Genomic DNA, 27,517 nt, shown 5'->3' on the forward strand with positions numbered 1-27,517 from the left:
GATCGCGCCCCTGTACCCCAGCTTGGACAACAGAGCGAGACCCTATCCCTAAAAAACAAACAAACAAAGCCTTCCTTTTAAAAGAGTAGAAACAAGATAAATAGCAAAGGCGTGTAGGACATTTGTTTTCAGTAAAGATAACTGGATCTTTAAAATCACTACATGAAGATAAATTATTCTATGTAAATCCCAAATAAAATCAATAATTTATCACAAAGTGCTTAGAGCAATATTCTCTACTCCCCTAAAGTCCTGTTTATCAAAAGTGAAACATTTATTTCAGTCTCTCCAGACTGAAGATTACAGAGCAAAATACTCTGTATTTACTTTTTTTCTTCACTCAGCCGAGAAGAGGGGAATAGAATCCTCATGGCCTTGCCATTCCCTTAACCTCACTTGTGGGACTATTCAGTTTGTGGATCATCAGCAAATTTCAGGTGTATCACTCAGTAACATAAGACCTTGGGAAGATTACTTTAAGTTTGTAAATCTCAGTCTCACTATATGAAAAAGGGAGATAATAGTGGGGGGAATTAAATGAGCTAACCTGTGGTAGGTGCTGGGCACAGTGCCTTGCATTTAATAAGTGTTCAATAAATGTTAGCCACCACCATCACCACCACCACTACCACCATCACCACAACTGCCACCATTGCCCCCACCACCACTACTGTCACCACTGCCATCACCACCAACACCATCACCACCACCATCACCACAACCACCAACATACCACTACCTCCACCATCACCACCACCACCACCACCATCACCACCATCATCATCACCATACCACTATCACCATCACCACCACCACCACCATTACCACCACCACCATTACCACCCCCACCACCACCATCACCACCATCATCACCACCACCACCATCACCACCCCCATCACCACCATCATCACCATCACCACCACCACCACCACCATCACCACCCCCACCACCACTATCACCACCACCACCATCACCACCACCACCATCACCATCACCACCACCACCACCACCATCACCACTATGACCACCATCACCATCACCACCACCACCACCATCACCACCCCCACCACCACTATCACCACCATCACCATCACCACCACCACCACCACCATCACCACTATCACCACCATCACCATCATCACCACCACCACCATCACCACCCCCACCACCACTATCACCACCATCACCATCACCACCACCACCACTACCATCACCACCCCCACCACCACCATCACCTCCATCACTTATCACCACCATACCATTACCACCACCATTACCACCACCACCACCACCACCATCACCACCACCACCACCACCATCACCACCCCCACCACCACTATCACCACCATCACCGTCACCACCACCACCACCACCACTATCACCACCACCACCATCACCACCACCACCACCACCATCACCACTATCACCATCACCATCACCACCACCACCATCACCACTATCACCACCATCACCACCCCCACCACCACCATCACCACTATCACCACCATCACCACCCCCACCACCACTATCACCACCACCACCATCACCACCACCACCACCATCACCACTATCACCACCATCACCATCACCACCACCACCACCACCATCACCACCCCCACCACCACTATCACCACCATCACCATCACCACCACCACCACTACCATCACCACCCCCACCACCACCATCACCTCCATCACTTATCACCACCATATCATTACCACCACCATTACCACCACCACCACCACCATCACCACCACCACCACCATCACCACCCCCACCACCACTATCACCACCATCACCGTCACCACCACCACCACCACCACTATCACCACCATCACCATCACCACCACCACCACCACCATCACCACTATCACCATCACCATCACCACCCCCACCACCACTATCACCACCATCACCATCACCATCACCACCACCACCATCACCACCATCACCACCCCCCCCACCACTATCACCACCATCACCATCACCACCCCCACCACCACCACCACCATCACCACTATCACCACCACCACCACCCCCACCACCACCACCACCATCACCACTATCACCACCATCACCATCACCACCACCATGACCACCATCACCACCCCCACCACCACCATCACCACCCCCACCACCACTATCACCACCACCACCACCCCCACCACCACCACCACCATCACCACTATCACCACCATCACCATCACCACCACCATGACCACCATCACCACCCCCACCACCACTATCACCATCACCACCCCCACCACCACTATCACCACCACCACCATCACCACCACCACCACCACCATCACCACTATCACCATCACCATCACCACCACCACCACTACCATCACCACCCCCACCACCACCATCACCACTATCACCACCATCACCACCCCCACCACCACTATCACCACCACCACCATCACCACCACCACCACCACCATCACCACCACCACCATCACCACCCCCACCACCACCATCACCACCACCACCACCATCACCACCCCCACCACCACTATCACCACCATCACCATCACCACCACCACCACCACCATCACCACTATCACCACCATCACCATCACCACCACCATGACCACCATCACCACCCCCACCACCACTATCACCACCATCACCATCACCACCCCCACCACCACCATCACCTCCATCACTTATCACCACATCATTACCACCACCATTACCACCACCACCACCACCATCACCATCACCACATCACTACCATCACCATTACCAATAATAGCACCATCACTACCACCATCACCACCACCAGCATCACCACCCCCACCACCATCACCACCAAAACCACCATATCATTACCACCACCATCACCACCATCACCATCACCACTATATCATTGCCACCACCATTACCACCACCACTACCATCACCACCATCACCACCATATCACTACCATCACCTTACCAACAGCACCATCACTACCACCACCACCACCATCACCACCACCAGCACCATCACCACCATATCACTACCACCACCATTAGCACCACCACTACCATCACCATCATCACCATCACCACCACCATCACCACCATATCACTACCACCACCATTACCACCACCATCACCATCACCACCATCACCACCACCACCATATCACTACCACCACCATTACCACCAGTGCCATCACCACCACTATCACCACCACCATCACCACCACCACCACCATCACCACCACTACCATCACCACCATCACCATCACCACCATATCACCACCACCACCATTACCACCACCACCACCATCACCACCACTACCATCACCACCATCACCATCACCACCACCACCATCACCATCATCACCACCCACACCACTACCATATCACTACCACCACCATTACCACCCCACCACCACCACCCCCACCACCAATACCATCACCACTGCCATCACCGCCATCACCACCACTGCCTCAATCACCACCACCATCATCAAAATCACTTTCTTTCTGTATTTCTCTGCTCCTCTTTTACTTTTTATTGTAAAATAAAACATATAGAAACCTTCCAAAATAAAAGTAGATCTTAATGAGTCATAATAAGGTGAACGCCCATGTAACCAAAAGAGCCAGTCACCCCAGAACCCTCCATTGTGCTGTTCCAGCCTCAACTCCCTCCCTTCCCCAAAAAGGAACCACTGTCCTTTTACTGTAATGACTTTCCTGTTTCTTTTTGGTTTTAGGATCCAAATGTGCCTGACTAGACACTTTAGTTTAGTCTGCACCTCCCCCAATTTTTCTACTTTATGTCTTTTAAGTTTATTTTAATGTATAGGCTTCTCTTCATTCCTTGCAGTTTGCCTGCTGAAGAACCTGGGGTATTTGATGTGTAGAACATCTCAGAGTCTGGCTCTGAGGTGACTGCAGGCTCATGGTACAATTCAACCAACATGTTCCTCTGTCTGTCTTTCCTGCCAACTTGGAAGCTGGGGCCAGAGGCTGCGTCAGATTCCTGTTCTATCCCTAGACTCGTGTTGTCTCTTTAGCAAGATTCTAGGTAGTGCTGTGTTCTTTCATCAGCTCAGTGGCTAGATTTATGTGGTCTGCAAAATGATGATATTCTAATGTCACCATTTATTTTTCATCCTCTAGTTAAAATACTTTTAGTAAGCATTTCTGCCCTTCATGCTGTATTTGATTTCTCCGTGGTACAGTTCACATAGAAAAAAAACTTGATTTTCTTTGCTTTAATTACCCAGTTTTCAAGAAAGTGAATGTGTTCCCGTGGTGGTTGTAAAACTTGACTGCAAATTCTGCAGCACTTCTGCCTTCAAGAGATGGGGTCTACATCCCGCTTGTTGAATCTGGAGGGGCATGGGAGAGCATTAAAAATGACAATTTGTGCCAGGTGCAGTGGCTCCTGCCTGTAATCCCAGCACTTTGGGAGGCCAAGGCAGGCAGATCGCCTGAGGTCAGGAGTTTGAGACCAGCCTGGCCAACATGGTGAAACCCTGTCTTTACTAAAAATGCAAAAATTAGCCAGGCGTGGTGGTGGACACCTGTAATCCCAACTACTCAGGAGGCTGAGGCAGGAGAATTGCTTGAACCCAGGAGGCAGAGATTGTAGTGAGCCAAGATTGCACCACTGCACTCCAGCCTGGGTGACAGAGCAAGACTCTATTTTAAAAAAAAAAAAGACAATTTGTGACTTCCATGCCTACATCATAAAAGGCCACACAGCTTCTACCTTGTTTCCTCATGGAGCCCATGGCTGCCCTGTGAGAAATCCAGCTCCGCTGAGAACACCACCTCAGAAAGGCCGCATATGGGCACTCTGGTTAGCAGCCCAGCTGAGCACAGGCTTCAGTTATCCCAACCCAGACCCAAATGTGCAAGTGAAGTGGCCCCCAGATGGCTCCAGTCCCAGCCATTTGGTCTTTCCAGCTGAGGTCCCAGATGTCACGGAGCCAGGTCCACCAGGCTCTATCTGAAGTCCTGAAATACAGAATCCATATGCATGATAGAACTGGTGTTTACACTGCTTCGTCTTGGGAGGAGTTTGTTATACATAATAGTTAATGATAACAGTTCCTCATCGCCCTCTAAAGGTGACCAATGAGATTTATTTATATCCTTGTAAACTCATGAATTTAAAAAATATTTCATGATTTCAATCGATGGATTCATTATGTTTCTTGATACTCAAATTGTCCCTTATTTGACCAATGGCACCTCTTCATATTGGATTCTGAGTCCTTTTGACATAGCTCTATGAATATACCAAAAACCATTGAATTATACACTTTAAGTAGCTGAACTGTATGCTATGTAAATTTTTTTTATCAAAAAGCTCTTATTTAAGGGAAGACAATTACAAAAGACAAAATAACACAAATCAGAATTAGACATATTCAAAACTGCGGTGATAGAACTCAGAAAAAATTAGAAATTAGCAGTCACTACCTCTGTCTTTCCCTGCTCCCAAGGCAACCACTAATCTACTTTCTGTCTTTATAGATTTGTCTATTCAGACATTTCATATTCATAAAATCATACAATATGTGGTCTTTTGTGTCTGGCTTTTTAGTGCAATGTTTTCAAGGTTCATCCATGTAATGGCATGTAACAATACTTTACTACCTTTTATGGCTAAATAACATTCCATGTATAGACGTAATATTTGTCTACCCATTCATTCGTTGATATACATTAGGATTATTTCCACTTTTCAGCTTTTATTAATGACACTGCTATCAATATTCATGTACACATTTTTTGTTTGTTTCTTTTTGAGACAGAGCCTTCCTCTGTTGCCCAGGCTGGAGTTCAGTGGCACAATCATGGCTCACTGCAACCTCTGCCTCCCAGGCTCAAGCAATCCTCCCACCTCAGCCTCCCAAGTAGTTGGGACTACAGGTGCACACCACCAAGCCTGGCTAATTTTTTTGAATTTTTTTAGGGATGGGGTCTTGCCATGTTGCCTAGGCTGGTCTCAGACTCCTGGGCTCAAGCGATCCTCCTGGCTCAGCCTCCTGAAGTGCTGGGGTTACAGGCATGAGCCACCATGCCCAGCCTCATGCACAAGTTTTTGTGTAGGCATGTTTTCAGTTCTCTTGGGTATAAAACTAGGAGTAGAAATGCTGGGTCATATGGTCCTCTATGTTTAACCTTGTGGGGTACTGCCAAGCTGTTTTTCAGAGTTTCTGAACCATTTTAAATTCCCACCAGCAGTGTATGAAGGTTTCTATTCCTCCACGTTCTTGTCAACACTTGTTATTATCTGTCTTTTATAGCCAACCTACTAAGTGTTCAATTGGGTTTTTTTTTGTTTTTTGTTTTTTGTTTTTTTGAGACAGAGTCTCGCTCTGTCACCCAGGCTGGAGTACAGTGCAGTGACATGATCTTGGCTCACTACAGCCTCCACCTCCTGGGTTCAAGCGATTCTCCTGCCTCAGCCTCCTGAGTAGCTGGGACTACAGGCATGCACCACCACATCTTGCTAATTTTTGTATTTTTAGTAGAGATGGGGTTTCACCATGTTGGCCAAGATGGTCTCGATCTCCTGACCTCATGATCCACCCGCCTCGGCCTCCCAAAGTGCTGGGATTACAGGCATGAGCCACAGCGCCTGGCCTACTCAAGTGGTTTTTCATTGTGGTTTTGACATGCATTTCCCTGGTGGCTAATGATGGTGAATATATTTTTATGTGCTTATTGGCCATTTGTATGTTTTCTTTGGAGAAATGTCTGTCCAGTCATATCATTTTCTTAATGTCTCTTAGCTCATTTTCAAAGAGAAAGTTATAGTTGCGATCTTTTCTGTGGACTTTTTTTTCCTGGTGTGCTTACAATGTCTGTAGTATTGTTATTCTGCATTTATTCTTTTTTTTTTCTTAAGACTTTTCTATGGAATTTGGTTTTATTTTCGTATTATTCATTTATAAGCAAAATCAATTGTCCTTAAGTTTAGAAGGAGGCAGCATGGATTTTCTGTCTTCACAGAGCACCCTCTGGTTTTTCAATGTGTGTGTGTGTGTGTGTTTGTGTAACTTGCTTTCCGAGATTTCCTGATGCTGTTCCCCTCCACCACTTTTATCTGGACCTTGTGTTTTCCTGTCTGAGCAGTCCACATCCTGATCTGTTTTGACTGTGCTCCCACAATTTGTCCTCAGTGTGGAGTTCTGTGCCTGAAGGGTGCCCTGGCTGGACTGGTTAGAGAGCTCACGGGGGTTAGACAGCTCTGGCCTCCTCTGAGCTACCAGGGACTTCTCACGTGACCCACCATGGGGCTGAGCAAGGCCCTTCTGGTTTCGGCTGCTCTTCTCAAATGGCTCCATCTTGCTTTCCAGGGAACACCTGATGACTGCCTCGGGCGTCTCCTGTGCTGATGCCCCACTGCCTCCCTCACCTTTCTTCCGCACTGATACTGATTACCATGCAGGCCTTGTAGGTGTTGGTGGTTTGCTCTTTGTTGCTTGTAGTTTGGGATTTGTGGGGACAGCCTAACTTCCAGTTTCATTATAAAGTTCTGTGGGTTTTTGGTTTTGCTACTTGGTTGCTCTTCTGGTTTTGTGGGGGAATTGGTGTGATTAAAAGACTACGCTGTCACCACTGCTGCCTTTCCAGAATCCTTCTCAGACCACTTCCTTGACAATGAAAATTCAATTTGCCTTTCATTTTGCTATTTGCTTTGAACCTGATCCATTTGAATCATGCAGATTCAGGTTGGGGTTATTAATCATATCAAGGATCATTAGTTACCTCAAAAAGTGTATGTTCTTTTTTTTTTTTTGAGACAGAGTCTCACTCTGTTGCCCAGGCTGGAGTGGCACAATCTCGGCTCACTGCAACCTCTGCCTCCCGGATTTCAGCGATTCTCCTGCCTCAGCTTCCTGAGTAGCTGGGACTACAGATGCATGCCACCATGCCCAACTAATTTTTGCAATTTTAGTAGAGACGGGGTTTCACCATATTGGTCAGGCTGGTCTCGAACTCCTGACCTCAGATGATCCACCCATCTTGGCCTCCCAAAGTGTTGGGATTACAGGTGTGAGCCACCGTGCCTGGCCAAAGTGTATGTTCTTTATTACTCTGGCAAACTAGATCTGAACGCTATGGGAGCTCTGGGTACTTTGAAATCTCATTAGGCAAACAGCAATCCTCAAGGCCTGTGACTCAGCAGGTCCACCCAAGGCCTGAGCCGCTCCACGTCAAGCTGTGGCTCTTCTCGCCCCGTGCCTTTGCATGTCTACCCAGCGTCTTGCTGCTAGATTCTATCTTACTGAGAAGTTACTACGGGAATGCTTCTTGCACATTTCAGGCTCTCCCCTCTAATCCCATGTGCTAAATGTCAAGGTTCCCATGGACTCTGGACTCCATACAAACAGCCCCTTGAACAGCAAAAATTCCAGGCTAGACTCACCTTGTCCAATTACACTGTACTTGTAATCACTCATTCAACAGGCACTTATCAAGTGCCTACTGTGTACCAGACACTGTGCTGCACACTAGGAACCTAAAGATAAATATGACCCTTTCTCTCTCCTCCAGGAAAAGGGGAGATTGGTGCACAAATATTAATTGTGGTGCAGGGAAATCATTGTTAGAATAGAAATACAGGTTATATGATATGCTGTGAGGGCAGATGCAAAGAAAAACACAACTGTCAACTGTAATTCCTATATCAGAAAATAAAACTGCATGTGTTCTGTGATCCAACATACAAAATGTATGTATTTGGCAAAGGTGGGAATGGAATACACCATTATGAATATAATTTTTACTTACTCCTGTAATCCCAGCACTTTGGGAGGCTCAGGCAGGAGCATTGCTTGAGCCCAGGAGTTTAAGACCAGCCTGGACAACATGGTAAGACCCCATCTCTACAAAAAATTTAAAAATTAGTTGGGTGTACTGGCATGCTCCTGTAGTCCTGGGTACTCAGGAGGCTGAGGCAAGAGGATCACTTCAGCCCAGGAGTCTGAGGCTGCTGTAAGCTATAATCATGCCACTGCACTCCAGCCTGGGCAACAGAGTAAGACCCTGTAAGAAAGAAAGAAGAAAAAGAAAGAAAGAAAGAAAGAAAGAAAGAAAGAAAGAAAGAAAGAAAGAAAGAAAGAAAGAAAGAAAGAAAGAAAGAAAGAAGGGAGGGAGGGAGGGAGGGAGGGAGGGAGGAAGGAAGGAAGGAAGGAAGAAAGGAAGGAAGGGAGAGAGAGAGAGAGAGAAAGAAAGAAAGAAAAGAAAGAAGGAAAGAAAGAAAGAAAGAGAGAGAAAGAGAAAGAAGGAAGGAAGAAAGGAAGGAAAGAAGGAAAGAAAGAAAGAGAAAGAAGGAAGGAAGGAAAGAAAGAAAGAGAAGAAAGAAGGAAAGAAAGAAAGAAAGGAAAATCATTGTTGCATCAATGAAAGAATAGTGGGTGATTTTTTTCTTTGTCAAAATTTATTTTATTGTAGTTACTTTTTTTTTTTTGAGATGGAGTCTCACTCTGTCACTCAGGCTGGAGTGCAGTGGCACAATCTCGGCTCACTGCAGCCTGTGCCTCCTGGGTTCAAGCAATTCTCCTGCCTCAGCTTCCTGAGTAGCTGGGACTACAGGCACGTGCCACCATGCCTGGCTAATTTTTGTATTTTTAGTAGAGATAGGGTTTTACCATGTTAGCCAGGGTGGTCTCGATCTCCTGACATCGTGATCCGCCTGCCTCGGCCTCCCAAAGTGCAGGGATTACAGGCGTGGGCCACCACGCCCAGTCTGTAGCTACTTTTTAATAATAATATTGTTTTATGTGTAAGTACATGGATATACACTTGCATACATAGACACACAGCTATTTTCTTGATGCGCTTTTACATGATTGATAAAGCAAAGCTCCTGGCCTTGTGGTAGACACCTGTGAGGGTTTTCACGCTCTTTCCCTCGCCATATGTACTAGTTGTAAAATACTGTGGGATTTCACATTGTCACCCTCATTATGATTTTCAAAAGTGAAAAGTAGAAAAAGCTGACTAGGACAATGATTGCAGTGTAAATCCCAGATAGAATGGTTTTGAAGCAGATACTCCAGAAGGGAGATGCCAAGTGAGTGTTTCCAGAATTGAAATGAGACTTTCTGCAGGCAGGGCAGCATCTTTGCTGATAGAGAGGCACCCGGGAAACGGCCCCACGCATGAAGAGCTGCAGCTGAGAATACTCTGGCACTTCATGGCGGGCGCTGACTAGCTGATGTCATTCCCCCGAAAAGTCCACAGGCCCCGCTGGCTACACCTGGCTGGGAGGAGCATGGGGATTTTAACAAAGGCGGAAGTAAAGTTGTGTTTTGGAGAAAATAACCCACTTGCGTTTTTCCTGCAGACAGAACAGGAGAGCCTGAGCTGTGCAAGAAAGGGAGAGACATTAGATTACTCACGGGAGATTGTCAGCCAGGTGCCAGAAGATACATCTGCAGTGGCCATTAAAGTACTATGAGGAGCTGGTTCCCTGGAACCCAACTCCTTCTGCATCCAGTGCTTGGTCCCATGTCAGCTACGGTGGGACAGATAACCTTACATCTGAGCAGTGTCAGGAACTGCAGAATAACAAAAGCAGGTAACACCCGTCTCTATTGAGTTGGAAAACCATATATGAAAACCATAAATGAAGGTCTGGAAGTTCAGGAGTCACACTCTCCAAGTACTGCCTCTCCTGGCATGCTTTTCACTCCTCCCCCAGGCCGAGGATGCAGAATTGCAGGTGACTCACAATCTTCAGGAGACTGCTAGACGGAGGGCGGTGTTAACTTGGCATCGAACTTGCCAAATTACAGTGAAAGAATTGCTGTGCGTCTGATAAATGGAATCTTTCCAAATTAAATGGTATTTAATATGTCTTAGGGGAGCTCTCTATTTTTTTTAATGTTTCAATATGAGAAAGAGGGAAGGGAAGGTCTCAAGAGGATGGTTCCCCCCATTACTTTATTGAGCTTTCTAAAAGAGGTGGGGTTTTTTATTATTATTATTCAGTGGCAGTGATAGATGCATGGTAGGTGTTTAACACCAAGGATCCTTCAGTCTGAGTTACTGAGAAGGAGCATGTAGGAGAAAGGGTGGAGGATGCTGTGTGGGAGGGTGAAAAATAAAAGCATGGCTGGGTGCAGTGGCTCACACCTGTAATCTCAGCATTTCAACTGGCAGAGGTGGGAGGATCGCTTGAGGCCCAAATTGGAGCCCAGCCTGGGCAACACAGCAAGACCCCATCTCTACAAAAGTAAAAAAAAAACAAAAACGGGCATGGTGGTGGGGACCTGTAGTCCCAGCTACTTGGGAGGCCAAGGAAGGAGGATCCCTTGAGCACAGGAGTTCAAGGCTGCAGTGAGCTATGATTGTGCCACTGTACTCCAGCCTGGGTGACAGAGCAAGACCCTGTCACTCCAAAAAAGGAGAGTGAGGCCAGAAATTACCAGAATTAGCAGCTGTTTCTCAAGCCAAAGCAGCCCAAGAGGCTCCCGAGGGAGAAATCTGCTTCTCAGGTTCCAGGGGTCGGGCACTGGATTCCACCAGCCCTGAACAACCCCGATCCAGTGTGAGCCAAGAATCACTGACCACACACATCAGGGGGTCTGGCATTCCTGGGAGACAGTTCAGGCTGGCATTGGTTGAAAAGGAGAAAGCACCCAAGGACCTCATTGGCATCGGCATCTTTACCCCCCTCACAACTGCTGTTTGGGTTTTATTTTATTTCCTGCCTTGGTCATACGCAGTCCTTATCTGAATGGGGACACCCACCCCTGGCCTGTGGGTTCTGGTTGGTGGCTGGCGGCTTATCTAAAATGACAGAAGCCTTCTATGCCTTAGAGAGTTAAGTGCCCCTTTTCTTCTTTTAAACAAAAGCCATTGGTAGTAGAAATGTTCATTTCTGTCTTAATCGCTGCAGGGCATAACAATTACTGAATTGTGATCATGGCTTTGACAATGCAAGGTTAAATTTGCCTCAAAATATCTTGAGTGAACTATATGAAAGTGTGTTGCACTTAAAATCAGATAAAATAAAAATAAAATCTGATAAATGAAAATCTGAATAAACAAAATAGAAAGATTTGTGGTACAATTGTCTTCAGTACTTAATGTTTCTGTTTTTTAAAAAAGGATTCATCAATAACCTCATATACAGCAGGTTCCACTGTGCTTTTATATAACAGAAAGCATGAGGGGCTCTGATATTAGGCCGCCTGCAATGGCTTTGCCATTTATTGTCCCCTGGGATCTGGAGTAAGCTAAATTATCGCTTTGTGCCACAACTTCCTCATCTGTGCCACCAGCCTGCCACATAGGGCTGGGATGATTACGTAACCTACAACATGAAAAACAATTAGCCCAGTGCCTGGTACAGAATAAAACTCAGTAATGTTAGCTGTTATTATCATGTTTTAATAACTAATTTTCTCCCCACTCCTTTGTAATATAACATAGAGTCATACCTGTGGCACTTCAATACGCTGCCTATTTTGAGTCAATTTCTGAATTTTACAAACCAGCAAATGCTAATATAGGCAATATGAACAGAGAACATTGTTATGCTCGCTGAAATCAAGGAAGAAACTAAACACTATAAAACATCAGAAAGGGGTCCCTGGCTCCACTCCCAGAAGTTTCCATACCCCGGGGCCTCTCCTGTACCATGTGTTGGAGAATACACTTTGTTTCTAGTACCTGCAGGAAAGGAGATTTTATGCCCAGTACCTGCCTTAGAAACGCCAGTGCTGCCAAAAGCCCTACATATGCATGCACTGTGCCTTCTCAGGCCAGTGAATTCTATGCATGCTTTGATTTATATTGTGTCTAAAATTGCAGACACTGGCACCAAAGCTTCACCAGGCCAAGAGGAGCAGGGACCACTGCTCTGTTTTGACGGCAAATACCTTGTGATGGTTAATATTGAGTGTCAATATGATTGGATTGAAGGATGCAAAGTATTGATCCTGGGTGTGTCTGTGAGGGTGTTGCCAAAGGAGATTAACATTTGAGTCAGTGGACTGGGAGAGGCAGCCCCACCCTCAATGTGGGTGGGCACCATCTAATCAGCTGTCAGCGCGTCTAGGATAAAAGCAGGCAGAAAAACATGGAAGGAATAGACAGGCTGAGTCTTCCAGCCTTCATATTTCTCCCGTGCTGGATGCTTCGTGCCTTCGAACATCAGGCTCCAAGTTCTTTTGGACTCTTGAACTTACACCAGTGGTTTGCCAGGGTCTCTTGGGCCTTTGGCCACAGACTGAAGGCTGCACTGTCAGCCTTCCTACTTTTGAGGTTTTGGGACTCGGACTGGCTTCCTTGCTCCTCAGCTTGCAGATAGCCTATTGTGGGACCTTGTGATTGTGTGAGTCAATTCTCCTTAATAAACTCCCTTTTATATATACATCTATCCTATTAGTTCTGTCCCTCTAGAAAACCCTGACTAATACAGACCCCCTCCCCCCATGCCCACGCACCTGACCCCTCTTGCCCAGTCCAGACTGGCCTCAGCTTGTAGAAGTGTGAGTGAGGCTGAAGTGGGGGATGGAATGGGCGGGGAACATTTGGTACAAGCCTCTAGAATGTTTCAGTGTGGCCATAAAGTCACAGTACCTAAGTATAAGTCAGTGAAAAGTTTGGATAAGCACGTTTTTAATCACAGTTTTTAATGGTGGTAAAATATACATAACACTTACCATCTTCACCATTCTTAAGCATACGGTTCCATGGCACTAAATACATTCACACTGTTGTGCAACCATCATCACCATCCATCTCCAGAAAGGCACGTTTTTGTTGGAGTTGTTGGAGACAGGGAATGGAGGATGACAAAATGTCATAAAACCACATAATGAATGTTCATATGACCAGGAAAGATTGAGGTTTAACAGGAATTCAGGGGAAGGCCCTGCTCAGTGGAAAGAAGCTACCGTGGAGTTCTGAGCAACAGTGAGACTGTGACCTCAGTCCCCCGGGGTGCGGCAGCCCTCACCAGGCCCCTGCTGCCCGCACTCCCCATTAAAGCTGTGGCTACTTTGGGCAAAATGAAGGGAACAAAAGTTGGGTTTTTGCTTCTGGCCCTTTGCCACACTCCTTGTCCCTTGTCCCTTCCCCACTTCCCTGATGTTCTTTTTCTTTTCTTTTCTTTTCTTTGAGATAGGGTCACCCAGGCTGGAGCACAGTGGTGCAATCTCGGCTCACTGCAACCTCTGCCTCCGGGCCCAGATGATCCTCCCAGCTCAGCCTCCTGAGTAGCTGGGACCACAGGTGTATGACATCACATCCAGCTAGTTTTTAATTTTTTTTTTTTAAAGACAGGGTTTCCCTATGTTGCCCAGGCTGGTCTCAAACTCCTGGGCTCAAGCCATCCTCCCACCTCAGCCTCCCAAAGTCCTGGAATTATAGGCATGAACCACTGTGCCTGGCCTCCCTGTTGCTCCTGACTCTAAGGCTATGCTCTCCTCAGCCTTTTATTAGGTGCCACATGGGGCCTTAATTTCTGCTTTGATTAGCAATCCTGGTGGCCTTTGGTACGGCAGTGCCTCTCGTTCTCAACCTGAAGGCCCAGCTGCCCCCAGCCCACAGTCCTGGCTTTTCCCTGGGTGGTGCAGTATGAGAGCCTAAGCATCAGAACCACACAGCCTGGTTCAAAGTGTGGCCCCACCACTGCTCTGTGACCCTGGGCAAGTCCCCCTGTCTCCCCATGTGTAAAATGGGAATAAGATACCTGCCTACTAGAGCGTGGGGCAGCTGAAACAAAAGACATGCATAGAGGAGCTGGGTAGGTGCTTGCAAAAATCCCAGTTCCCCTTGCGGAACCAGCCAGCCAGTGACAGACCATACTGCTGTTCAAATACTTTTCTTTCTTTTCTTCTTTCTTTCTTTCTTTCTTTCTTTCTCTCTTTCTCTTTCTTTCTTTCTTTTTCTTCCTTTCCTTCTTTCTTTCTTTTCTTTCTTTCTTTTTCTTCTTTCTTTCTTTCTTCTTTTCCTTCCTTCCTTCCCTCCTCCCTCCCTCCCTCCCTCCCTTCCTTCCTTCCTACCTTCCCTCCCTCCTTCCTCCCATCCCTTCCCTTCCCCTCCCTTCCCTTCCCTTTCCTTCTTTTTTTTTTTTTTTGCTTTAACAGAGTCTTGCTCTGTAGTCCAGACTGGAGTGTAGTGATGCATCTCAGCTCACTGAAACCTCTGCCTCCTGGGTTCAAGTGATTCTTCTGCCTCAGCCTCCAGAGTAGCTGGGATTACAGGCATGTGCCACCATGCCCGGCTAATATGTATTTTTAGCAGAGACAGGGTTTTGCCATGTTGGCCAGGCTAGTCTCGAAATCCTGACCTCAGGTGATCCACCCGCCTCGGCCTCCCAAAGTGCTGGGATTACAGGCATGAACCACCATGCCCAGCCTCTTTCTTTCTATTCAAAAAAATATATATATTAGACCCATGCTATGTGCTTTTGTGCTTCAAGAATGAGAAGAGGCAACATTTTAAGAGAAAGCATGAGACAAGTGCACAGGGAAAACAATGGAGCCCTGTGCACAGGTGTGCAGCCAGCAGCTGCCAGGCAGCCACAGAAATGAAGAGGAGGTGGAAGGGCTCTAGGCTTCTCCAAAGGAGCTGCCTGCTTTGATCTGCGAAAGGGAGATTTCTGACTGAGGGTGCCTAAGATTTTAACTGATGGGTGGGAAAGCAAAGTGTGAATCTCCAAACCCACAACTTTCCCACCTCTGCAAGGAGTTCTCTCCTCCTCTGTGTCAGCCCCCAGAGACAAAGAGTGGCAGGAATTAAAGGGCAGGTGGAAGGTGGTTCATTTACAGAAAAGAGCTTTCATGATCTCAGGTTGGATTAGGGTAAGGTAGTAATGAATGGCTGTTGTTTGGATGAAATACTGGAATGATTTCAACTGTGGTAGACAGGTTTGACTTGAGAAGAGTATGGAGAACTGGTTAAGAACAGACTTGGCCAGCCACGGTGGCTCACACCTATAATCCCAGCACTTTGGGAGGCCAAGGCAGGCAGATCACTTGAGTTCAGGAGTTCAAGGCCAGCCTGGGCAACATGGCGAAACCCGGTCTCTACTAAAAACACAAAAATTAGCCGGGTGTGTTGACACACACCTGTAATCCCCACTACTCAGTGACTGAGGCACGAGAATTGCTTGAACCTGGGATGCGGAGGTTGCAGTGAGCTGAGATGTTGCCACTGCACTCTAGCCTGGGCGACGGAGCAAGACCTTGTCTCAAAAAATAAATAAATAAATAAATAAATAAATACAATAAAAATTTTTTAAAAAATTACAAATGAAAGTGATTTGCACCAAATACAAAAGGAAATTGAAACCAGGCTGGCCTATAAGATAAAGATAGTTTATTGACTTAATGGTAACTAAAACTCTAAAGGTAATAATTTCAGGTGACATTTGATCCAGCAGCTCAAAAAATGTCACCAACACCCTGCCTTCTGTCCTCAATCTACTTTATATGGTGTTGGCTTTATCCACAGATTCCACAAGGTGGCCCCAGAGGCTGCTCCAGGATCTCGATTACTGGAAAAAGGCTGTAGCTGCTCCAAAATTCACCATTCGGGTAAAAGGGATGGTCTCTTTTTCAGAGCTATGATAAAATAGATTTATTTTTCCCAAAAGCCCCAGCTAATGTCTTCTCCTGGCTTGTTGCCTCTGATTTGGTAGTGCCAGTCTCCAAACCAGTCCATTTGGCTTGGGGGCATGGTGGGTGTGCCCATTGGTTTAAGCCAGCCAGAAACCACTCCAGGCACTTGGGGAGGGTTCAGTCCCACTCAAGCCAAATTCACTCTGGAAATCTGTGTTCTTGTAGTCAGCAGAGAATATAGATGCAGGGTATCAAATAGCCAATGTGTACTACATTACATTTTAAGAGAAGCCACCAAATTTATACAATTTGTGCTTACAGATTTCTCTACTAAGAACAAAGACAAGAGAAATGCCTGATTCTTGTGTGTGTGTGTGTGTGTGTTTTGTTGTTGTTATTTTTTTTAATTTTTTATTTTTTCCTGTTGATGGATCACAATAACCAGGAAGGATTTTGGCACTTGGCATTTTTGCACCTTGGTTCTGACCTGGAAAGGAGGAGGGTGTGACATTCACAGATAAGTAACTGAAGACCAAGGTCAAATGAGTGGATGATCTAATTCATTCCCTAAACAGAGAAATGTCTGGTGGCTTCCTGGCCTCATTCCTCTCCAAAGGGGCTGTTGGCTCCAGCCCAAAGGCCTCTGCATTCTTTGGCTTCCATTAATTTCTCACCTGATTCCAATCACATTGCCCTCTGACTAATACTATTTTTTAATGCTTAGATGAATTATGTATGCATTAAAAGGAAAACCTTGGATTTAAGCCTTGAGGTGAAATAGGATGCTTAGTCTGTGGTGACAAAAGAAGACTGGAAATGGAAGGAGATCAGCGGGGTCAGACACAGCAGCCCACAGACACAGCCCTTGGCTGCTGAATGTCCTCCCTCTCAGCCCATATGGTGACACTCTAAGTGCACACCGGGCATGCAGCCCAGATAAAGGCAACGAGGATAAGTGGTTTCTATAACGTAATGGGGTTAAATGAAAGATTTCTAACTCTCCCACTTTCATTTGTGGCTCAGAAAAGATTTTAGTAATGAAATCGAAGGTAATCAGAGATCAGCTGGAGGAAAGATGTATAATCAGATTTTCCAGTGTTCAGATTTGCTCTGGGGGAGGGTTTATGCATTTATTCAACAAATATTTCTTAAAGGCCCAGTAAGTGCCAGGTATAGGGTACAATGGTGAGCACAGACATGCGTGGCCTGTCCACTTGGGTTTACAGTCTAGCACAAGGGAGCTAGGTAATCATCAAATACCTATGCAAGCCCACCTACAGTAAGTGCTATCAGTTAAAACACAGACATATTTAGGCATGTTAAGAAAGTCTCACATGAATTTTGTGAATTAAATGCGTAGAGAAACTCCCAATATAGAGCATCTTAAACTGCTGAATAAAATATTTTAAAAAGACTGTTTTGCCAATTTTGTTGTTATAATTTACATACAATGAAATTCACTGATTTTAACTGTACAATTCAATGAGTATTGACAAATGTATAGAGTCCTGTCACTGCCACCACATCATGACATAGCACACGTCCATCACTCCTGAAGTTCCCTTGTGCCCCTTTATGGCCAGTCCCTTCCCGCTACCTTCTGACCCCAGGCATCCGCTGATCTGCTTCCTGTTTTGCTTTTTCTAAAATTTCCTATAAATTAAATCATATGTAGTCTTCTGTCATGTAACATGGTGCTTCTGAGATTTCTTCTTGTGATGCATGTCAGAAGTCTGTGTCTTTCTCTTGGTAAGTAGTATTCTACTGATTCGATATACCACGATTTGTTTGATTAATTCACCAATTAATGGACATTTGAGTTCATTCTGGTTTTTAGCTATTGTGAATAAAGTTGATATAAATATTCACCTACAAGTCTTTGGGTAGACATACGTTTTTACTTTTCTTAGGTAGATACCTAGGAGTTGAATGGCTGGGTATGGTAAGCAGAGCTCTAAAAATGACTCCTAGTGATCTAGCCCTTTGATAATCACTACCCCTTTGATTATGGGTAAAATTTATGATTATAAAACTTAAGCTATCGCTCCCATGATTATCTTACAGGGTAAAGCGAGATTATCTGAGGGGGTCTAATCTAATCATGTGAGCCCTTTAAATGCTGGCAAGCAAAAAAGAAAGTCGGAGAGATCTGAAGCACAGGGGGATTCAATGTGTCCATACTGACTTGAAGATGAAGGACTTCCCTAAGAAGAAATGTGGGTGGCCTCAGCAGCTGAGAGGCCCCAGCTGACAGCCAGCAAGGAAATGATGACTGCAGGCCGGGTGCGGTGGCTCACGTCTGTAATCCCAGCACTTTGGGAGGCCAAGGTGGGCTGATCACCTGAGGTCGGGAGTTCAAGACCAGCCTGACCAACATGGAGAAACCCCATCTCTACTAAAAATACAAAATTAGCCAGGCATGGTGGCACATGTTTGTAATCCCAGCTACTTGGGAGGCTGAGGCAGGAGAATCACTTGAACCCGGAAGGCAGAAGTTGTGGTGAGCCGAGAGTGACATTCCATCTCAAAAAAAAAAAGAGGAAAATGGTGACTGCAGTTCTGCAACTTCAAGGAACTGAATTCTGCCAACAGCCTGAATGAACTTGGAGGTGGATTTCATCCTAGAGCCTCCAGAAGAGAATTCAGCCCAATCAACACCATCGAGTTCATCCTGTGATACCATGAGCAGAAAACCCGCCACAATGTTCAAGCCTGCTGACCTATAGAACTATGAGAACTGTGAGCTAACAAATAAATGTAGTTTTAAGCCACTGTTTGTGATGATTTGTTACAACGATAGAAAACTAATACATATGGTATGTGTATGTTTAACTTCATAAGAAACCTGCTAAATTGTTTCCAAAAGCAGCTACACCATTTTACACTTCTACCAGCAATGTAGGAGAGTTCCAGTTGTTCCACATTCTTGACAATACTTGATATTGTCAGTCTTTTTGATTTTTAACTATTCTCATGTAGTGGCATTTCATTGTGGTTTTAATTTGCATTTCCCTAATGACTAATAGTGTTAGGCTTCTTTTCATATGCTTATTTGCTATCCTTGTATATCTTTTTTTTTTAGACAAGTCTTGCTCTGTTGCTCAGGCTGAAGTGCAGTGGCATGATCATAGCTCACCGTAACCTTGAACTCCCCGACTCAAGAGATCTTCACATCTCAGCCTGCCTAGTAGCTAGGACTACAGCCGTGCACCACAAGGCCCAGCTAATTTTATTTTTTGTATTTGTAGAGACGGAGCCTCACTATGTTGCCCAGGCTAGTCTCAAACTCCTGGGCTCAAGCAGTCATCCTGACTTAGCCTCCCAATGCACTGGGATTACAGGCATGAGCCACCATGCCTGTTCATTCTTTAGTAAAATGTCTGTTCAAATCTTTAGCCCACTTTTTAAATTGGATTATTTGTCTTATTATTTCAAAGCTCTGCTTGGCTGATGGTAAAGTTAATAAAAGACAGAACTGGCTGGTCACGGTGGCTCACATCTGTAATCCCAGTACTTTGGGAAGCTGAGGTGGGTGGATCACCTGAGGTCAGGAGTTTGAGACCAGCCTGGCCAACCTAGTGAAACCCCGTCTCTACTAAAATACAAAAATTAGCCAGGCATGATGGCATGCACCTGTAATCCTAGCTACTCCAGAGGCTGAGGCAGGAGAATTGCTTGAACCTGGGAGGCGGAGGTTGCAGTGAGCTGAGATCACACCGCTGCACTCCAGCCTGGTCGATGGAGCGAGACTCTATCTCCAAAAAAAAAAAAAAGCCGAACTGTAAGAAAGTTTCATTGCACGAGGGAAACAGGGTAGAGCAGGCCTTTTTGTGGGTGGGGGTGGAGAATGTCTGCCAACCCTCCATGGCTTACGGTTTGAATTTGAATGAGCCACATACAAGGGAAGGAGATAAAAAGCCTGGGGCTTGAGCAGGGCTGGAGGCCAGATAACAGATGCCCAATCTGAAGCCAGAACCCCTGAAAAGGAACACAATGATCATACAAGGGAAAAATGTACCTACATAACACCATGTTACCTATCTCAGGCTTGGCTCTGGGTGAAGTATGGAGAAATGCTCAGAATTGCCCAACCATATGCTCCAACTCACAAGTGTGTGAGCCTGAAATTTACACTTGCTACTGGGCTTGAAAACTTTAAACATAACATTTATTTTAAAGTGGTTTCATGTGGGAAGTGTCCCAATCTTCCTAATTCACCTACCTGGGCATTGCACTTTAACACAGAGTTCCCACAGGATAAAGTTTCCAGGTACAAGAATTCACCATAATTAAAAACTACTAAATAAACAGGAAAATAAGACAGGAGTAAGTGTCAGCTGAGACAAAAAGCTGCTGAGTTAAACCTGCAAAGGCTGAATACTAGAGTGATTGGTATGGAATATTAAATAAGTGTGTTTGACATTTTGTAAAAATAATATAATGGAATACAAGCATAATATGAAGCAAAATACCTAAAGTTGACAGATTAACTAGAAAAAAAGCAAAAATTAGATGGCAGCTGATTCCTCAATAGCAACAGTGAAGCTGTAAGACAGCGGAATTATATTTCAAAGTATTACTTGAAAATAACCATGACACTGGGCATGGCGGCTCACATCCGTAATCCCAGCACTTTAGGAGGCCAAGGTAGGTGGATTGCTTGAGGCCAGGAGTTTGAGACCAGCCTGGGCAACATGGTGAAACCCTGTTTCTACAAAAAAAATACAAAAAATTAGGCATGTGGCATGCACCCATAGTCCCAGCTACTCTGGAGGCTGAGGTGGGAGGATCACTTGAGCCCAAGAGATCAAGGCTTCAGTGAGCCATAATCACAACATTGCATTCATGCCAGCCTGGGCGATGAGTGAGACTCTGTCTCAAAAAAAAAAAAAAAGAAAGAAAGAAGAAATAACCATGAACCCCAAAATCATGTCAAATGAAACTGTATATCAAGAACAAAACCAAAATGAAGACATTATCAAACCAAAGCTGAGATAATTCAGTAACAAAACACTCTATGAATCTTCCCAGGGATGTACTTTAAGGAAAAGGAGAATGATCCCAGAAGGACATTCTGAGAAGCAAAAAGAAATGATGAGAAATATCGGTAAAAGCTGTGGACAAATATAAGCAATGTTGCATTTATAAAATATTAATAACAATGGGCTGGGCACTTTGGAAGGCCAAGGTGAGACAATTGCTTGAGCTCAGGAGTTTGAGACCCACTGGGCAACATAGCAAGACCTCTTCTCTATTAAAAATTTAAAAAATTAGCTGGGATTGGGGGCATGTGCTTGTGGTCCCAACTACTCAAGAGGCTGAGGTGGGAGGATCACTTGAGCCCCGGAAGTGGAGGCTGCTGTGAGCTGTGATCTCGCCACTGCACTCTAGCCTGGGTAACACAGTGAGATCCTGTCAGAAGAAGAAGAAAGACGAAGACGAAGGAGAAGGAGAAGAAAAAGAAGGTCTAATTGAAGGGTCAAAAATGTCCAATGTAGAACTAAAATGCTGGAAAAAAAAAAAGCCTACAAATTGGGATAAACACATTTGCCAAAATGAGCACATTCTTCCATGTGCCGGGTCCTGTGCTGAGTATTCTTCAGGCATTATCTCACTTAATCCTTCCAACCATGCTGAGTAACATGCTATTATTACTCCCATTTTTCAAATGAGAACACACAGGAGGTATCAGCTGAGATTTAAAGCCAGATCTATCCGACTTTTGGGGGGTTGTTTATTTGTTTGTTTTTTAGAGAGTCTCACTCTGCCTCTTAGGCTGGAATGCAATGATGCAGTCAAAGCTCATTGCAGCCTCAATCTCTTAGGCTCAAGGGATCCTCCCATCTTAGTCTCCTGAGTAGCTGGAACTACAGGCACCCACCACCACACCCAGCTAATTTTTTATTTTTGGTAGGACAGGATCTCCCTATGTTGCCCAGGCTGGTCTCAGCCTCCTGGCCTCAAGCCTCCTGGCCTCCCACCTCAGCCCCGCAAAGTGCTGGGATTACAAGCATGAGCCACTGCACCTGGCCTCTGACTTTGAAGCAACCAACTTAACCACTCTACCACACTGCTATCCATGGAAATGTTTGTCATGGAAAATATAGGGGTCAAGGCAGGAGGACTGATTGAGGCCAGGAGTTCAAGACCAGCCTGGACAACATAGCGAGACCTTGTCTCTTAAATAAATAAAATATAAAATAAAATGAAATAGAAAATATTGCCAGGCGTGGTGGCTCATGCCTATAATCCCAGCACTTTGGGAGGCCAAGGCGAGAGGATTACTTCAGCCCAGGAGTTTGAGGCCAACCTGGGCAACATGGCAAGACCCTGTCTCTACAAAAAAAAATTTTTTTTAATTAGTCAAGCATGGTGGTACACACCTGTAGTCCCAGCTACTCAGAGAGGCTGAGGCAGAAGGATTACTTGAGCCCAGGAGATCAAGGCTTCAGTCAGCCATGTTTGTACCACTGCACTGCAACCTGGCGGGCACAGTAAGAAAAAAAGAAAAAAGAAAAAGATGAAAAGAAAAATAAAAAAAAATTGGCAAGTATAAAGCCAAGAATTCCCTCAAATCATCATAGTCGTAAGTATACACACATATAATTTTGAAAAAGATTGGAATCACATCTACCGTTTTGAATCTCACTTAATATTATCAGTTAATATAATATTCTGAATATAATCATCCTGCTCTTAATTATCCTTTAGAAAGACATTTTTCAATGACTGCATTCTTAGTATCTTTTAACTGACTTCTACAATATTCACTGTTAATTTTTGTTAAAAGTGAAGATGATCTGTTTAGAATTTTCTGTTTTCTCAAACATGAAATGTGTTAGGAGATGCCTATGTAGGGATGTCTATTCTATTGCTGGGTATACATATTTCTGCTTTAGGGATCTCCATTTGCAAATAAACATGTGTGTCACATGTTTACAAAATTTGTGCTTCAAAGCAGATTCAGGATACAGCATGTGAATTTTCAAAACAAATTAGGCTAGGCACAGGCTCACACCTGTAATCTCAGCATTTTGGGAGGCTGAGATGGGTGGATCACTTGAGGTCAGGAGTTCGAGACAGGCCTGGCCAACATGGTGAAACTCCGACTCTTCTAAAAATTCAAAAATTAGCCGGGCTTGGTGGTGAGCCCCAGCTACTCCAGAAGCTGAGGCAGGAGAATGACTTGAACCTGGGAGGCAGAGGTTACAGTAAGCCAGAATCACACCTCTGCACTCCAGCCTGGGTGACAGAGTGAGACTCCATCTCAAAATAATAAATAAATAAATAAAATTTAAAAACAGAAATTAGATGATTTTTCTCTTTCTTTTTTTTTGAGATGGAGTCTCGCTCTGTCGCCAGGCTGGAGTGCTGTGGTGCGATCTTATCTTACTGCAATCTCTGACTCCCAGATTCAAGCGATTCCCTTGCCTCAGCCTCCGGAGTAGCTGGGACTACATGCGCATACCACCACACCTGGCTAATTTTTTTTTTTGTATTGTAGTAGAGACAGGGTTTCACCATGTTGGCCAGTATGGTCTTGATCTCCTGACCTCATGATCCACCCGCCTCAGCCTCCCAAAGTGCTGGGATTACAGGCATGATTTTTCTTAACAAAAAGGTTTTTTTGCTTTATGAAGAAATTTTCTTATGTGTTTTATTTTGCATAAACTGTTTCCCTAGCATATGGAAATATCACTTGCTTTGTGAAAATTGGATGCATGTGAAAATTTTCAGAAATGAATTTATGACTTTTTAAAGGATGCATTTGTATGTACATATTTCAGTCTCAACCCAGAGATTAATATAATCATATTACCATAATGTGTATAGTAAAATCTCATTAATTCAAACATGCCACTGATTTTTAACTTTTAATAGCTCAAATACGGAATACATAATTGATCATAGGAGAAACCAGAATGGGGCATGTGTAATTTTTTTTATATACAATCTTCTTATGCCTTAGATGCAAGCTCATTAACTTGTTTCATTTTACCTTTTAGCACCTATTTGTGGTGTGATTAGTATGATATGTCTGTAACCAAAAGTAACAAGACAGAGGTCAGGCGGTGGCTCGCACCTGTAATAGCTGTACTTGAGGAGGCCAAGGTGGGCGGATCACTTGAGGCCAGGAGTTCAAGACCAGCCTGGCCAACATGGTGAAACCCTATCTCTACTAAAAATACAAAAATTAGCCGGGCTTGGTGGCTCACGCCTGTATTCCCAGCTATTCGGGAAGCTGAGACTTGAGAATCACCTGAACCCAGGAAGCGGAGGTTGCAGTGAGCAAAGATGGCACCACTGCACTCCAGCCTGGGCAACAGAGTGAAGCTGTGTCTCAACAAACAAAAAACAACAACAACAAAACCAAAACAAAAGGAACCAGGTGGCATGTGAACATTTAAATGTTTAACAAATATGCATAGTCTCATCTCCACTTCCTCTTTTCTCCATAGAAACCGACTGAAATCATGAGTGAAATTTCATAAGAATCATGGCCTGATGATGCAAGACTGTATTTGAAACAATTCTTGAATTTCTGTGCACGAGATCATCTATAGCCAAATATTATTCCCACGAAGTCTCACCTCTGTTTCATACATCTTTACGGGCTTCTCCTCACTCCTACCTGGAGCCAGCTAGTGCTCTGTCGGTGCAAAATAACTGTTTAAATAGTATCTTAAGGAAAATAAATAGAGAAAAGGAAATAAGCCGAAGGGAATGATGGAATTCATTCTAAAGCCAGGTATTAACTCACTGGTAGGGAAGGGCGAGCGACGCAGTCCCTCGACTGCGATAGCCACTGACCCCACTCAGGCTCGCGCGGCCCCTTTTCCATTCCCCCAAATCACTGCCGTCTTATTCCTGCCCAACCACCCTCGTCAATCTCTTTGAATCTGTGATTTAAAACAGGCATTCATGGACATTCTTCTTAGAAGGCCTAGTGCTAAGTCGCAGTTGTCAAGGGAACCGCGTGTCTGGAGGGAGAACAGGCTCTCCGGAGTTTCCAGGGAAACCACCCCCCGCAGAGGCAGGTGCGGCTGGCTGGGCCTCTCGGGGAAGGGCTCTCTGGGCGGAGTCTGGGCACTCGGGGCCTGGGGCGTGGTCGCCGGGCTGCCGTGCGCTCGGGATCAGTCTTTTTATACATAAATATATATATGTTATAAAATAACTAATTTCGGTGGAGTACTTTACTTTGATACTCCATTTGCAAAACAGAACCACTGATTCCTTCCTGCTTGACAAGATTGAGTCGCTATCGAGGAGCTGCCCGTGCTTTGGAAATGGTCCAAATCAACGAGGAACTGCCAAGGAGCCCCCTCAGACAGTAAGGTTCTGTTGGCCAGGGTCCTGGGGACAGACAGGAGCGTTGGTGCGCGCGACTGAAATGGGAGCAGAGCAGTTGAATGAGCTCCTTACGCTTTGCATGGTGCGCAGAATATCCCACCGATACCCAGAAATCCAGTAGAAATAGGGATGAGTGTTGCTGCGAAAGAGCCTTTTGCATTTGAAATGCATGTTAGGTTAACTGGAAAGGCGCCTGCCTCTTGTTTTGTTTCAGAAATACTATTGGGAAAAGGATCCGATTTCTGCTCGGAGTGAAGAAAGAGGTCTCTGGAGAATTCCTAGGTCAGGGCTGGCATTTGCACCTTTTCATGGTCTTTCCCTGCACAATCACTCCAGCGGCGGCGTCGCTGGGGCTGAGGCCGGGTGGCTGCGGCTGGGCATGCGGATTTCGTTCCCCGCCTGTCGTCTTTGTGGCTCCTTGTGGGGGAGGGGCGGGCTGTCTGACACAGTTATTAAACCTGGCAGCTGCGCTGGCTGCACTGAGGAGCATTTTGAGTGAGCTTGCAGAAAATGAGGGGCTTTCAGCTGGTCGCCTGCTTGTCACCTCTCGCTGCCTGAAAGGCAGCTCTCAGAGCGCTTTCCAGTCCTTCTAATTACAGCGGCGGGGGCAGTGCGAGCTTCGGGACACAATTGGAAACGTGAGTATCTGCGGCCCCCGCGCTGCTGGCAGGCGGCTAGGCGCTTAAAGCTTCCAGACCTGTGGCGGGGACGGAAAGGCAGGGATAGGAGAGGCGGGCTCGTGTGCGGCGGGGCTGCGTGAGGGCCCCGAGACGCGCGTCGCCACGCCTCGTCTGGAGGTGGTGCGCGCTGGCGAGGAGGCGACAGCCCGGAAGGCTGCAGACGGGGGCGTGAGTGCAGGGTTGCCAGCGCCGGGCTTGGAACGGCCCTGTGTTTTGGGGATCCACACACAAAGGAAATAACCTTGGGCCTAGGCAGCCAGGGCAGGCAGCCCCGTCCCACCCCCGATCTTTCCGGCCCCTTTTGAAAATGGAAAGAAGGCGCGTTTTACGGTTGGCTCGAAACGAGATGAGGCCAGTGTTCCAGCCCGTGGGGACCTTTGTGCGCTGCTCAGTGGCGGCTGTGGCCGGTCCTGCAGGGACACGGGCGTGGCGGCGTCTCAGGGAGCAGCGCGCATCGCTGAGTCCGGGCACCGGAGCCGGCGCGTCCGGGTTCCTTTGAGATCTCAGCGCCTTTGGGATTTCTGAGCCCTGCAGGCCTCAGTCTCTCGCCGCGCCCAGAACTCGTTTCTTCCTTCTCTTCGCACAAGGGGTTTAACAGGGCAGACATGAAGTGAAAAGACCTCAATTCCCTCCTTTCTCCCCAAAATATGAGTGTGAGGGGGGTGTGGGTTTTTTTTTTTTCCTTACTATTGATTGCTAAAAGGAATCTTGAAGTTCAACTCAGTTTTATATTTAATTCCAGACAAGGTTTTAATTTTACAGAGCTGGCATCATGCAAGGGTGTGTGTCTCTGTGGTTTACACATTTCTTAAAGAACCTTGGCCCTTCCCTAAAGGTTCCGAGGAGCGTTCCAGTCACGTGGTTTCAGAACGTCCTGTTTAATGTTTCAAGTGCATTTCTGTGTTGATTTGGCTGAGGCCTAAATATGTAATACAGA

General features: G+C 45.7%; 2 protein-coding genes across 5 annotated transcripts in view; both read left to right on the plus strand.

Moving 5' to 3' along the window:
* Positions 1–833: 833 nt before the first annotated feature.
* LOC129034616 (basic proline-rich protein-like) lies at positions 834–27,105 on the plus strand (the record flags this gene model as incomplete). The annotated part of the gene is given in 8 exon segments (XM_063664408.1): positions 834–2,701; positions 7,322–7,418; positions 10,318–10,422; positions 25,466–25,587; positions 25,772–26,017; positions 26,115–26,395; positions 26,500–26,639; positions 26,833–27,105. Coding segments are annotated over 8 exon segments (3,132 nt in total), but the record flags the coding sequence as incomplete, so codon positions are not given.
* The window catches only part of TRIM2 (tripartite motif containing 2), a 186,054-nt gene continuing 184,198 nt past the window's right edge, over positions 25,662–27,517 (plus strand). For 2 of the 4 annotated variants that reach the window (XM_054485298.2, XM_063664211.1), the window contains exon 1: positions 25,662–25,880. The gene's annotated coding sequence lies outside the window, so the exon portion shown is untranslated. Of the gene's footprint in view, positions 25,881–26,362; positions 26,539–27,517 lie in introns of those variants that run through there. The other 2 variants (XM_063664209.1, XM_063664210.1) reach the window with 1 other exon arrangement.

The sequence above is a fragment of the Pongo pygmaeus genome, chromosome 3, assembly GCF_028885625.2.
Source record: "Pongo pygmaeus isolate AG05252 chromosome 3, NHGRI_mPonPyg2-v2.0_pri, whole genome shotgun sequence".
Classification (NCBI taxonomy): Eukaryota; Metazoa; Chordata; class Mammalia; order Primates; family Hominidae; genus Pongo; species Pongo pygmaeus.